The sequence below is a fragment of the Oryzias latipes genome, chromosome 8, assembly GCF_002234675.1.
Source record: "Oryzias latipes chromosome 8, ASM223467v1".
Classification (NCBI taxonomy): domain Eukaryota; kingdom Metazoa; phylum Chordata; class Actinopteri; order Beloniformes; family Adrianichthyidae; genus Oryzias; species Oryzias latipes.
In genome coordinates, this window is record NC_019866.2 from 6,665,532 (window position 1) to 6,679,639 (window position 14,108).

Sequence of the window (14,108 nt, forward strand, 5' to 3'; positions counted from 1 at the left end):
AAAAACATCCAAACAAAAGAACTGAATGTACAGAAGGATTTAGGGTCTAAATTTTTTTACCTTAAAGACAGAAATCCTCAATGTATGTGTGTTGTGCACAGAATGTACTATTTCCTTTCACGCCATGGAACATCATCTGGAATGGTGACAAGCACCCCTTTTCTTCCCACCCTGGATGTTTTGACGTCAGGTTGAGGTCTTGTGGTACACAGAGGTGGCAGGGACACCCTGTTTGAAACTGAAGAGCCTGCTTACGTCATTGAAGGATGAGTCTTCTGTCTCAGCTGCTGCGCTTGGAAAATATCCAGACAGCAGAAGCCAAAATTGTTTCCACATTTCACTTCACTGAGTGTAGGAAATTTCATTTTTTTTCTGCAACAAGTTCTTGAAATCCTTGCAAAGTTCAGATCCATGCATTTGTCTACAAAGAACATGTGTTTTAAATGTGCTCCTTAGAAAGGTAAAAAAAGAAAATCTGACTTACTTTCTTGGCTTGTATTTCATTTGCTTTAAAAGGTAACTTTAATTTATTTTTTAAATTGCTTTAGTTGTAGTTTTTATCAGCTGCTTTAGAAACCTTTTCCTCACCAAGTTTTTGCTCCAGATACTAGAAATGTCTTGTTCCAAATCTGAAGAAACCAGTTGCAATAGAAAGTTCAAAAATCAACAACATCACAAGTTTTAAAAACTGATAATGTCTTCACTTCCTAAATTCAGTTTGTTGTCTTTTGACAGTTCATTATCAGCATGTTGCTAGCAACGGCCTACACTGCTTCTAAATTGCCAAGCGTGCTTTGTTGACTGAAATATGACCACTTTCACAAACCAAAAGCATAAATAATACCCCAAGCGGGTGTGGTGTAACAGTTCAGAGCAGAGAAAAGAAACACAATGTGTTATGTGATGTTAAAAATTGTTGTCTTAATGCATGAGGAGTTAGAAAAGTAAAATTATTCCATGACTGGCAGCAGAAGAGTGCCATCTTGTGTCTCATAGAAGTATTGTCTCAAAATTCGGACGTTTATGAACTTTTATCTCCCAAAATGAAGAAAATAAAATAAATGCACAGAGATTATTTATAATTTATAAAAACCTCCACAGAAGTGATAAAATCCTGGAACAAGATATGATGATGTGTTTTTGGTTGAAATTCTGATTTTTAATGTATGTAAGGTTGAATAAACGATGTGCATTAGTTTGGCTTCAAACATTAAAACCTTTACATGCTATGACAGGAGTCTTTTGTTGAAAATCAAATCATAAACATTTACAAATGAAATAGATCCAAGCACTGCAACAAAACGTTAGACCTGTTATTATTTTTGACTGTTGGAAATGTGATTTAATTAAACTATACCACGCCATTTTACTCGTAGAGTATATAAGGTATTTGAGACAATTTTAGAAAAAGAAAAATAAACAGGTCATTAAATATAATAAGATTGGGCTCCCCCTGCCGGAGAAATGTAAAACAGCAGCTAAATATTTAGACAGGTCCAAAGGAATGTTAGAAAACTGGAGGCTGGTTACCAATTAAGTCTTACCTGAAACTCTCACTTACAGATATTTGTATTCTGAAATGAAAGAAAGACTATTTATATTTGGTTAAAACAGTTTTTGCATTTTTTTTTTTTTGTTTTTTGATCGATTGTTATTTCTATTATAGCCACACAGCCCTATAAATTACACTTTGACCTTTTTTAATTGCTTAATTGTAGATACTGAAATAGATGCTGTATTTCCATTTTAGTTTTTCTATTTTTCACCTTGGTCAAAGAAGAGGGGTCATTCATTCAGATGGTACTTCAAGCAGTTGCATCAGTTCCTGTGCGTGTGCGTAATGGCTGTGCCGTTGCTGCTCCACGCTACTTTTTATTCCTAGGGCGCAGAATAGACATAAATCCCAGCTCCGCTTGGAAGCGCTCTGGTCGCAGTAAAGACGTCACCCTCGTGCTCGGGTTGGTTCAACCAAAGTGCGCAGCTATTTGTACGCTCCAACAACAACCTCCAGCACCATGCGTTTGGATAACGTGCTGCTTTCACGGAGATCCTCTCGCCTTCTGGACTCGATATTTTCGTCTAATCCATAGCACAAACGATTTTTTTTCCTTCTTTTTTTTTTTCTTCCCAACGCCGGGATTTGATCGCGTTGCACCAAAATCGGACGTGGATTTTAAAGGTGTGTGACTGCGACACTGGACGTGGGGATCTGGACGCACACACGCGCGTGTGCAGGAAAACCTTCATTGTAGAGGAGTCAGTGCGCAAGTCTTAAAAGTGTTCTGGGTTTAAATGGACACGGTAGTGCGCCACGGTGCTGTGGCTGCACCCTCAGGACGAAGCCCCGCTGCGTATCTGTGGTGGAAACGTGTTTACGCGTGAAAATCAGACCCACGGCGACAATTTCTGAGCTCCATTTTCATATGCTATTCATCTGTCACTGTGTTCAGCTTGTATCTTTGGGGAAAATGTTTGCAGGCGGTTATGAAACACTAAAAAACAGCGCTACGCACTTTTCTGCTCCGCCGAGGCACGCCCACTCTTTAGAAATGTGGGCTAAAAAACCACGGACTTCGTGCTTGCACGCATGCCTGGACTGTTGGCTTTTTTCCGCGTGTTTCACTATTATTATTTTACCCCAAGTATGGCTATAATCATGGGGTAACCTTGAGATTTTAAAGCACCCTTCAAAAGGGCTTTTTACCAGTAGATGGCAATTTTGTTTTGCGAACAGAGGGGGGCGCTGTTTTGCAAAAACCTGCAGCAGTGGCTTATGGGAAAGTGCAAGTGTTCTGTTTTTTTTAAAACCGCCTTCAGGCTTTGAAGATGGAGGAATATTTATAAAAATGAGCTAAAATGGAAAAATACATAAAAATATTTTTTATAAGAAGCTGGTAACAGTTTGCTTTAACACATTCTTTATGGCAGAATTGTGAGTTGACCTTTGACTCATTTGTTTTGCCAGAGTTTGTCCTGCAGTCATGGAGGAAACAGCACATCCTGCCCCTGGTACCAGTGTTGCCCCATCTCAGCCAAGGCCTCCGCCCTGCACTTTTGCCCCGTCCCGCAGCCTGCTGGAGTGGAGGCGGAGGGTCAAGTCAGAGTATATGCGCCTGCGCCAATTAAAACGCCTTAAAAAAGCAGACGAGGTCAAGGTAGATTTAGAGTTGTGTCAGCATCTTCCATTTGAATACTAATAAAGTACTTTGTCCCTGTTTCTCATTCACTCAAACCTGTGTTTGGATTTCTACTGTTTTTATAGACCCTGTTCTCATCCAACCGGGAGAAGATTGAGCAGCAGACTACTGTCCTTAACTCAGAGTGGTCCACGCTTAAGATTCAGTCCATCCCGCTGTCTGTGTCTAATGTAGCACTGGCTAATAAGAAGGTGATGATGTTTAGAAACTGCCCATATATGAGGAATATTGCTCTAGGTTCTCCAAAATGACTGTTTTTCTGGGTTTTCTTTCAGATGTGTTCGGTGGAGTTTGGTTTCCCAGGATTCAAAGCTCAAGCCATCGCCATGAGGCCACTGTCAACAGTGGCAGGGATCCCATTCATGTACTCCTGGTCTCCCCTGCAGCACAATTTCATGGTATGTGAGTGGTGCAATAACTGGGGAGCAGTTTCAGTCATTTTAACTTACCTTGATAACAATGACTCTCTGATTGGGGTCAAATAAGGATCAGCTTAAACACCCACTCCAACAAAAATTGTCTTTTGGGTGCTTTTAACACGTTCATGTGGCATTTTTCTGAGGGCCACCGCTAGGGATTTTGTGCCCCATGAAAATCATTTTTTACAGGGCCTCTAACACAGTGGCAAATATTTTTTGATGCTGTTTCACATGCAATTATACATTATGAAGACATTTTTCACTATCATTGTCATCTTTGGGACAAAATAACATGACAACTGACATGTAAAGAATGGGAAGAACTGAGCAGTCTCAATACAATATTGAAAATTTAAGTTTCAAACTTGAATGAAAAGAAATATATAACTAAAAGCAACTGAAAAATAATATTTGTTTGTAACAGCTGCTTCATTAGAGGAGAGATGACACCGGCCGCGCCATCAACAGACGCTGTTTCGTAGTGGAAATTATGTTACCAGAATCTCTATCACCACATGTCAATCATGCTCCGGTAGCCAATGGGCTCAAAGCCCCACCCCCATGTCAAATAAGGCTTAATAAAAAGAATTGAGGACTGAAAGCAAAGACAGAGAGAAGCGAAAAAACAAAAGTTGAAAACACAAAACAGCATCTATTATAAACAAACATTTATCATTTGGTAACAGTTTTAGGTTCATAGTGTAGGTGCTTTTCTTTTATATTAAAAGTATAAATTTACTTTTTTTATTTTCAATATCTCCTTTAAGTTTTATATATATATATATATATAGAGAGAGAGAGAGAGAGGATTTACAATCCAATTTTTCATTAACTTTTAGCTGATCCAGATTTGATTGAAACTTTATTTTACCAGGAAATCCCTTGAGATAAAATTTCTTTTTTGAGAGAAACCTGTACAAGAGGCATTGGCACACACTCACACACAGCTCTGAGCCTTGCGTCCTTTTTTGTGTTTCTGAAGGTAGAGGATGAGACGTTCCTCCATAACATCCCTTACATGGGCGATGAGGTACTGGAACAGGACGAGGCTTTCCTGGAGGAGCTCATTGATAACTATGATGGTGTCCATGGTGACAGAGGTTTGTGTTCCGAAACTGCTGTTTTCGTAAAATCTTAAAACGCGAAAGAGGTTGTTGTCAGTTTTTAGGTCATGACATGCTGATTGTGTCCTAGAGGGTGGTTTTATCAGTGACGAGGTCTTTAAAGAGCTGGTGGACGCCCTCAGCCAGTATTCTGACCATGAAGAAGACGAGGAGGAGGAAGGAGCCGCAGCAGCAGCAACAGCCGTGGACGTTACAGAGAAGAAAGATGACGAGAGGATGATGAGAAGGAGCTTAGTGGAAGGCTCAGAGGAGACGAAGTCTGGAGCGTTCATCAGAAGGAAAAGAAGAAGCATGACTGAGGGTGAGTTCTGCGTTGTACGGTATGAACAAGCCTCACACTGTTCATTTTAGGACACGACAACCACCACAAGGTCACCCTGCCACAGCGGCTCCTGAGCTGGCATTGTTGATTTAAAGGTGCCCTTGTTTTCACATGTGGATGCTGTGTTTGACAGAGTCTAGTTGGCTTTTATTACAGGACTGAATGACCTGTTGTTTCAGGACGTATGGGAACTTGGATACAAACAGCTGCTAGTTCTCAAGTACAGGGATTAGGGATTTAGAGATAGAAAATCCTACACTGTGTAAAAGTCTGATGTTAGTTCGAGTTCAGTTGATTTGCTTAACAGTCTTCGCTCTGTGTCTCCAAAAGTGAGAGATTTGTCTGGCAGCAAGAGGATCCCCAGCGATAAAATATTTACAGCCATCGCCTCGATGTTCCCCTACAAAGGCACAACAGAGGAGCTGAAGGAAAAGTAAGAAAAGTGTTTTCAGTTTCAGGGATGTTCGTGCACGAGGCCGGTCAGTCTTTTGCTGAGTCTTCACCATGGAGACATGAGCTGGCAGGAGGGAAAGGAAGAATAATGGCTCAGTCTCAGGCTCTCCAGCTCAAAATAATAGTTGCATCAGCATATGAAAGAGCTTACAAACCTTAAAAGTGACACTGAAGAATTAGTAGGACCGCTAAAGTTTTCCTGTGCACTCTCCACAGGTACAAGGACCTATTGGAGCCCTCCAGTCAAGTGAAACTGCCCCCCCTGTGCACCCCTAACTTAGATGGACCTTTTGCAAAGTCTGTTCAGAGAGAGCAGTCCTTACACTCCTTCCACACTCTCTTCTGCAGACGGTGTTTCAAATACGACTGTTTCCTCCACCGTAATGACTTTTCTTGTCTTTTCTAGTTTTTCTGATAAACATGTTATGATTGGAGTAGCCACAATTTTTTTTGATGTAATAGTTTTCCAGTTTATAATTGTCCTGCCTCTCTTGGTGAAGCTTTTCGTGCTACGCCTAACGTTTACAAGAGGAAAAGTAAGGAGATCCGCATGGAGACAGAGCCCTGTGGGGAGGAGTGCTTCCTGTTGCAGGTGTGTCTGCATAGTCAGTTCATGCATTCTGTGTTTAAGTAATGTTCCTTGTTTCGTGGCTTACAAGGTTCCTTCTTTTTGATGCAGAAAGGGGCTAAAGAGTTTGTGGATCAGAATATGCGAAGATCACAGAGGTCTCGGCGGCGGCGGAGGCAGCAACGTGCTACCAGTTCAAGTTGTCCTGGACCGTCTGCATCTGCGGAGGAGAGCAAAGAGGGCGACAGTGACCATGAAAGCACTTCCTCTTCAGGTAAAACTAGACTTAAAAAACATCCCTTCTTCTTAAGAAAGCATAAAATATCCTCTTTTTTCTTTTTCTTTTTTTTACAAAAATTGATGAAATTACCATTATAATGTATCTCTAGGTCAGAGGTCTGACACGTGAGGCTCAGGAGCCACATGCAACTCCTTTATCCCTACATTATGGCTCTTTTAGTGAAAAGGAAAAATGCTAAAGTACCAAATAAATAATGGGTTAATTTGGTTTTAGTTAATTGAGTATTAACTTTTAACATGTCAAGCAGTGTCTAAAAAACAGTGTCTAGTTGCTGTTCAGAGGCAAAGTTCTCAAAGTAAATAATTACTTTGAGAACGTCCTCAAATAATTACTTTGAGGACGAGCCAGAGATGAGCCTCTGGCTCATCTCTGGCTCGTCTCTGCTCTGTACCTGACCGAGTACCTCGTCTCTGCTCCTGCTCCTACACCTGGCTGTGGTTCCTGTCTCCGGCTCGACTCGCGCCTTTGACTGTCCCGATAACCACGGCTGGATGAAGCTCGTCTGCTGGACTTTTATATATGTAGTTGTAGATTTAGATAAGTTAATTCTTCTCTAAGATTTCTGGTAAATCGCCTGTCCGTCCTGGGGGAGGATCCCTCCTTCATGTGGGCACCCCTGAGGTTTCTTCGTTTTTTCCGGAATCCGTTTTTTTTGGGAGTTTTTCCTTACCGCGAAGGGGGGTCTAAGGGCAGGGATGCCAGTATAGCTTAGTCAGTTTGTTAGTTCATTTTAGTATTTTTCTATTGAACTCTTTGTATTCGTGATCCTTTTGATTTCATGTTTTACTTCGAAGCCCATCGAGACGACTGTTGTTGTGATTTTGGGCTATACAAATAAAATTGAATTGAAATTGAATTGAATTGAATTAATTGCATTAATATGCAAAAGTAAAAAAAAAAAACTAAAATTATTTTATTTAGAAAAAAAGACTGTTATATTACAATTATTGTAACATTTAAAAGCCTCATGTTATAAATAAAGTGACCAGATAGACACAAAAACATAAATAAAGTGTATTTTTCTGGGTTTTGGTACACGAAAAGCTGAACCAAAGGGGTCTTTTAGTGTGAAAGCTTGCAGATTCCAGGTCTAAGTCATGAAGCAAATTTACAATTTAACTTAACATCACTGCTCCCAAGGAATATTTAGCCTGCTGCCCTGATTATTTACCTGCAACCATCTTTTGCCAAGTAAAATTTTACTATAATTTAATCTCTGCAATAAAAAATATGTGTTTATTTTTTAAATTTCTTTAAAAAGCATCTAACATTTTGACTTAAATAATCTAATCTGATGGCTCTTTTGTCTCCCATATATTCTCAGTGCAGCTCTTAAATTTCTTTCATTGCTTCACAAATACTCACCTTCAGCTTGGAAGTAGCTTGTGTTTGTTCAGCCAGTGACTCCGTAAACGCTCACACTAGTGAATATCCCCAAGCTTTAGGTCAAAACACCTAGAAATAGGTGTGTGTGGTGTTTAATATAACTGTGTATTAAAACTCAGCAAGTGTTCACCTGGAAAACACAACAGAAAGTCGTCAGTTCAGTCAGCACTTGGTCATCAAACCTCTGTGTCTGTGTGAGACAGAAGGGAATTCCCGCAGCCAGACTCCCACCAAGCAGCGTCCAGGGGATGACTGTGCAGACCAGCAGGCTTGCTGCGTGGTTCCATGGAGCGGAGCCGAGGAATCTCTGTTCCGCGTGCTGCACGGCACATACTTCAACAACTTTTGCTCCATCGCTCGCCTTATTGGTACCAAAACCTGCAAGCAGGTGAACTTACTACACAACATACTGTGGTCAACATCTGTGGCATTTCTTCTCCAGAGGTCGATTTAAAGACCCACTCCGATCAAAATCTGGATTTTTGACATGTTCTTGTGGCATTTTGAAGAAAATTAAGCTCAAAACTGCATTTTTTGAGTATTTCTTTATTTAAATTGTGAATCAAGAGCAGAAAGAAAAATGCAGTTTAAAAATTATTGATTTTGTTATGCAGAAAATGCACTGGGGGGGGGGGGGACAACAGGCTCCCTGCTTCGTTCCATTCTGATGCATCCACTCGTAGACACATAGATCCATGTACCTTTTTATTTCCTCATCCGAGCTGGAATCTGGCTCAAACTGTACAGCTGGATAGCTCCAATGTCACTTGCCATTATTGCAAGCTAAGCTAGCAGGAGAGCGTGTAAACAGAGAGCTCTCACCATCGGGGAGGGGAAGGGGGGCGAGGTTGCTCCGCACCAACTTAGAGGCAAATTTTTAATGAACTACTGCTGCTCTGCAGAAACTATATCCTAGAAAATATTTTTTTGGGGGGAGGGGGGCTAAAAAAGAAAAAACGTTTTAATTATTGATAAAAAATCACAAGAACGCTTCTAAAATAGCTGAAAAGGTGATCAGATTGGGTCTTTAATCTTCGTTTAATGTTTTTCCTTTTAGTTGTGCACTATATTTGCTGCATGAAGCCCCTGACTGGAGTTTTTCCTTTTTCAAAACCTATTTCGGTCCTTAAAAAGGATAAAATGAAGGAAAAGCAGATTGTTTTGAAAACTCATGGAACTAAAATCAATGTAAATATCAAAAGTAACAGGTGATCAAGTAAATGTTGACACAAAGTAAAAACAATCATATTTGTGAGTAATGATGTTTTGAAGAAAATTGTTTGCAATAATCCCCCCCCCCCCACACACACACACACACACACACACATCTGGGTTTTGCTAGCTGCAAGATATCTTGTTTAGTGTAAATCTATGAATTTTCTCAACATGATGCATCGCTGTTTTGAAACAAATCACAAAACAGACTTTAGAGCTGATTCCTGTGGCATCTGCGTCAGTGCGAGCGCAAGAACGCATGCAACTTGAGCCTGCGGTTTTTATGGCGTGAATAATGGCGCTGACTAAAGAGAAAATGGCATGTGGCACTATAAACAGAGATGTTTACCAGATGTGACGTTTCTCTGCCCTTCCCATGATGCAAGTTTTTAGAAATGCCACAGTAGTGCCAATTTGGTTGTGTGCAAGGAGGCAGATTCAGAGCAACATTAAAATCTTTAAATGATTTTTTAAAGAATTTCACATTATTTGTAATGGAAATATGAAAGAAAAAAACTATACTTTTTAGTTCCGATCGAGTCCAGTTATCTTGAACCAACCATTCTCCAGAATCGTACCCTAGTGGCCTCTCTTGGCTCACGGGCAGACAGTCTGCGCATAGAGTCTGCTTGTATGCAAAGAGCCAGCTGCAGCATTACGAATGTCTGTATCTTAGGGCCAAATGTGAGACTTGGCAGGGAAGGTTTGTAGTTTGTGTGTTTGTACAGATGTGTTTGTGTGCTCTGGAATTTTTTTTTTAAAGATGAAGCGGGGGCAGGATGTTCCGGGTCATGCACTTGTTCTTTTTCTGCTTGCACAATATTGCACAACATACAGTGACTTTAAATGTAGGCATTTGTGTTGGCCGACTCCTGTGTGAGTGTGTGTACAAGGACTCATGCAAGATGACTTGTTTTTCTTGTTTTTGCAGGTATATGAGTTTGCGGTAAAAGAGGTTCTTATCCATCGTGTTCCTTTTGAAGATGGTGGCATTTTGCCCCAAAAGAAAAAAAGGAAACACAGGTTAGATGATGTTCCTGACCTTTTGTAGATTTAACTTCAAAATAAAAGCTTTCATTGCTAAATAACACTAAATGTCGCATGTTTATTTAGCAGTTGGCAGCCTTTCACTCCAGAGTAACACAATTAAATGCTTGATATTGTAGGTTATGGGCAAAGATCCAGCTAAAGAAAGGTATGTTTCGTTTAGAATATAGCATGACTTGTGCTACATGTGGCTAAATCTGAAGACTTTTCTGTTTCAGATAACTCATCCAATCAAGTGTACAACTATCAGCCATGTGACCACCCCGACCACCCATGTGACAACTCCTGTCCTTGTGTGATGACCCAAAACTTTTGTGAGAAATTCTGCCAGTGTGAGAATGAATGTAAGTGTCATCAGTCAGAAATGGCTTTTTCTTTTTTTCATCAAAATCGCATCAAGCTGCTATTTTTTTCAATGAAATTGCGACATTTTCCACTGGAAAGCAGTTTTTATACTGATTTTGCTTCTGGTGGGGAGGAATAGGGGTTGTCTGTTTAATATATTAAAGCTGACATGTTTACAGTGAGATTTTCTCTTACTGAACTTTTGCTCAAATGGCCACATGAAGGAAGATGTTCTTTTTGGGCATTCAACATAGAGAAGTAAACATTTTTCCTTTGGTTTGGCCTCATTGCTAGACTTGTTGTGGTCCACTTACCTCCCCCCCTCCTTGTTGCACCGCCTTTTCCCGTAGCAGAGGAGGGCCAGTGCCAAACAGGAAGCAGCCCCCCGTCCAACATGTGTGTGCTCCAACTCCAAAGACTTGGAGGGAAATCAAAGGGATGTGACGGGCGCTCAGGCTGATATACAGCATAATGAGCATGACTCAAATGGCTCCAGTTCAATAAAGCTTGATGATGCAGACACACAAAAGCCGCAGAAAAAAGGGAAAAGAATATAAAAGGCGCTGTGGAATGACAGAAAAAACTGTCTGGACCACTTGTGGAAAATTTCCCCAAGGAGGGGCTTCTGGAAAGGCATTCTGGTTGTTTTTGTCTGCTCTTTTCATTCTCCATCCCAAAGAGAGTAATGTTACATTCCAAACAAAAATATTTCGTTGTATCTTTCAGCAGATGCTTTTCAGCAGTGAACCTTTAAGAATGAATAAAGACGAATGCTTTTGCTGCAACTGGATTTTGAGTCAAACATATCTTTTTATTGTGCTCTGGACAGACAAATCATCTCACAATTTTTTACAATGCTGCATAAAAGTTTCTGTTTGCAATTTTCCTGTCAAAGTCCTCATCGTTTTAATGTTTTCCAGGCCAGAACCGCTTCCCAGGCTGCAGATGTAAGACCCAGTGTAACACCAAGCAGTGTCCCTGCTACTTGGCTGTGAGGGAATGCGACCCAGATCTGTGCATGACTTGTGGTGCTGCAGACCACTGGGACAGCAAAGTGGTGACTTGCAAGAACTGCAGCATTCAAAGAGGCCTAAAAAAGGTACACTGGAGGTTTTAACTCTTTCTATGAACAGTGGAGGGGAGTTGAAATTGGCTGTAATCCTCATTAAACTTCTCTTTTAGCATCTTCTGCTAGCTCCATCGGACGTTGCCGGGTGGGGCACATTCATCAAAGAGCCTGTCCAAAAGAATGAGTTTATCTCAGAATACTGCGGAGAGGTAAGCCCATGCAGTCGATTCCAATTTTATTCTTAAAAGTCCCGCTCCGATCATCTTTTGAGAAAATTAAACACATTCCCAGCGATCTTTTAATTATAATAATGCTGTTTTCAGTCAAAATTACAACAAAAAAACTGTCATTTTTGAGGATATAGTATCTGCAGAGGGACAGGAGCTTATTAGAAATTGGAAATGCCTCTCTGAATTGTGGGCAGGACCCGTTCCCGTTCCTGAGACCTCAGAGCAAGGAGCTTGTGGCCCGCCCAGCGTATTTTCAATGTCACAATTACACTCTTTTTCAAACTGCTTTTTTTCTTTTTCATTTGTTCCTGGTTCACAACAATTTGAATGAAGAAAAACTCCGAAATGCATTTCTCAGCTTAATTTTCTTAATATATGTCCTCCATCATCAGAAAAATACCACAATAAAATGTTAAAGAGTTTATATCGAGCTTTTCATAAGCCTTTCAGAGTAAACTATATCCATGTATATGATACTTTGGCACACAACATTTTTTAATTATAATGAACATTATAATACTCTTAAAAGCTCAAAGCAGTTAATTTTGTATGATTTAGGCCCTATAAAAACAGGATTTTCATTGGAGTGGGTCTTTAATAGTTTGAAAAGTTGTATTCAAATAAAAATGTCGTGACATATTCTGAAGCTTTCGAAAGGGTTAACGTTTTCATACTTGTCTGCAATCAGCTGATCTCTCAGGATGAAGCGGATCGGCGTGGAAGGATCTATGACAAGTACATGTCCAGCTTCCTTTTCAATTTAAACAATGGCAAGTTTGCACTTCTTTTGCCTCACTGTCATTAGTCATACAAACCAATAGACTGTGGGGGAAAAAATCTTTAATTCACTCTGTATCTCTTAGACTTTGTAGTGGATGCCACACGAAAGGGGAACAAAATTCGCTTTGCAAATCACTCAGTTAATCCCAACTGCTATGCTAAAGGTATGACTTTTTTTTTTGCTGTCAAAAATAGTGTTGAGAAAGCCTCTGCTGGTTAACATGCCCTTCATTATTGCAGTGGTGATGGTGAATGGAGATCACCGCATTGGGATCTTTGCAAAACGAGCTATCTTGCAAGGAGAGGAACTCTTCTTTGACTACAGGTAGAGTCACGGGGCCTTTTCGTGACTCTCCATCTTAATAAAAGTAAAATTAAAAGAAGCCATGCTGCAAAGCATTGCTACTTAATAACTGGCTTTTCAAATTATGTGTACTAACGTATGTTCATGGTTTTTCTTCCTACAGATACAGCCAAGCTGATGCCCTCAAGTATGTTGGAATAGAGAGGGAGGTAGACATGACTTAGCGGCCTCCATAACCCCTGTTTGTGATTTCAGCCTCCCAACTCGGGCTTTTAATCACAACGGTCTCTGCTCTTTTCTCCGCAATTTTTCAAAAAAGAAAATTGCTGTTTGCAGGTGCTTCTGCTCAGCAAATACCACACCGTCTCCATCATCTTTATCTGCCCGAACCTGCAAGATTCCCATCATACATACTCAAAAGTATTTAACTGGAAATATTATGAATTAGTCCTGCTTACTGCACTTAAGAATTTTCCATTCTTTTAAAGAGAAGATGCTACATTATCCATTAAACCAAATATTGCTCACTATAAATTTGTTACTGTACTAATCAACTGGTTTTTGTTACACATCTCAGCACAGTATGCAAGCTCTACAGCCGAATATCCGTAAAATGCATGAGCTGCCTTTTTACAAACCTTTCATTAAACTCTTAGCTGCTGCTAGCTGCAGTCAGATGCTGTTTCTGTGCAGTCAATATTGTATTCGGTGAGGTTACGCTTCGACTGTTTGACCGCATGATGTGTTATTCTGCTAAGCATTTCAGCAGTTTGCTTCACCACCACATCGTTGTGGTTTAAAAATAAGCTATTTTGTGTCTGTTTCGTTGTGCTGCAAAAGTTAAAAAGACTAAACATAAAGGCAACCTGGCAAGAAACCGACTGACTGAATGTAATGTGTAGATGACTGAATAGATCTCAACCCCTTTTTTTTTTTGGTTGTTGTCCAATTATAGGTACTTAAAACGATGTGCATTAGTGAAATAACTAATATGTTTACATGCTCAACCCTGTTTGGCAAAAAAAAAAAAAAAGATCCAATGTAAATGTCTTCCTTTGAAATGCACAAAAGTGCCAAATCATTCCTCCCACAAAAAGCACTATAAAATGTGTAATGTGTTGCATCATTTTTTGACTTTAACAAAAATGGATTGTTTTGGCCATAAATCCCCCCCCCCCCCCCCCCCCCAATATGGGACTGTAAAATGTCATTCATTTAGATTTCTTCAAACTTCTTAATGTTTTAAAACATCTAAGCCAAATTTCATTTAGGTCATACTCAGGCGTGCTGAAGAAAATGGAGTTTCATGTTGTGTACAGTGAATGCCTAGAAAAATTAAACTAACTTT

The 14,108-nt window shown here is 40.1% G+C and overlaps 1 protein-coding gene across 3 annotated transcripts; it reads left to right on the forward strand.

Annotated features, from left to right (window-relative positions):
* Window positions 1–1,823: 1,823 nt before the first annotated feature.
* On the forward strand, window positions 1,824–13,900 carry ezh1 (enhancer of zeste 1 polycomb repressive complex 2 subunit). Of its 3 annotated transcripts, none has more exon segments than NM_001278836.1 (20): window positions 1,824–2,179; window positions 2,966–3,155; window positions 3,263–3,388; window positions 3,473–3,595; window positions 4,599–4,716; window positions 4,811–5,041; window positions 5,393–5,495; window positions 5,732–5,895; window positions 6,016–6,107; window positions 6,195–6,357; window positions 7,974–8,158; window positions 9,917–10,008; window positions 10,152–10,180; window positions 10,251–10,376; window positions 11,298–11,476; window positions 11,560–11,655; window positions 12,365–12,446; window positions 12,540–12,620; window positions 12,697–12,781; window positions 12,924–13,294. In NM_001278836.1, coding segments are annotated over 19 exon segments (2,310 nt in total). In that variant the 5' UTR covers window positions 1,824–2,179; window positions 2,966–2,981; the 3' UTR covers window positions 12,985–13,294.
* The last annotated feature ends 208 nt before the right edge of the window (window positions 13,901–14,108 follow it).

Coding starts and splice junctions, on each gene's coding strand:
- ezh1 (XM_023957150.1), top strand. CDS start 2,982: ATGGAGGAAACAGCACATCCTGCCCCTGGTACCAGTGTTGCCCCATCT. Junction 11,477..11,559: donor TTCAAAGAGGCCTAAAAAAG/GTACACTGGAGG, acceptor CTTCTCTTTTAG/CATCTTCTGCTAGCTCCATC. Junction 12,447..12,539: donor CCTTTTCAATTTAAACAATG/GCAAGTTTGCAC, acceptor TGTATCTCTTAG/ACTTTGTAGTGGATGCCACA.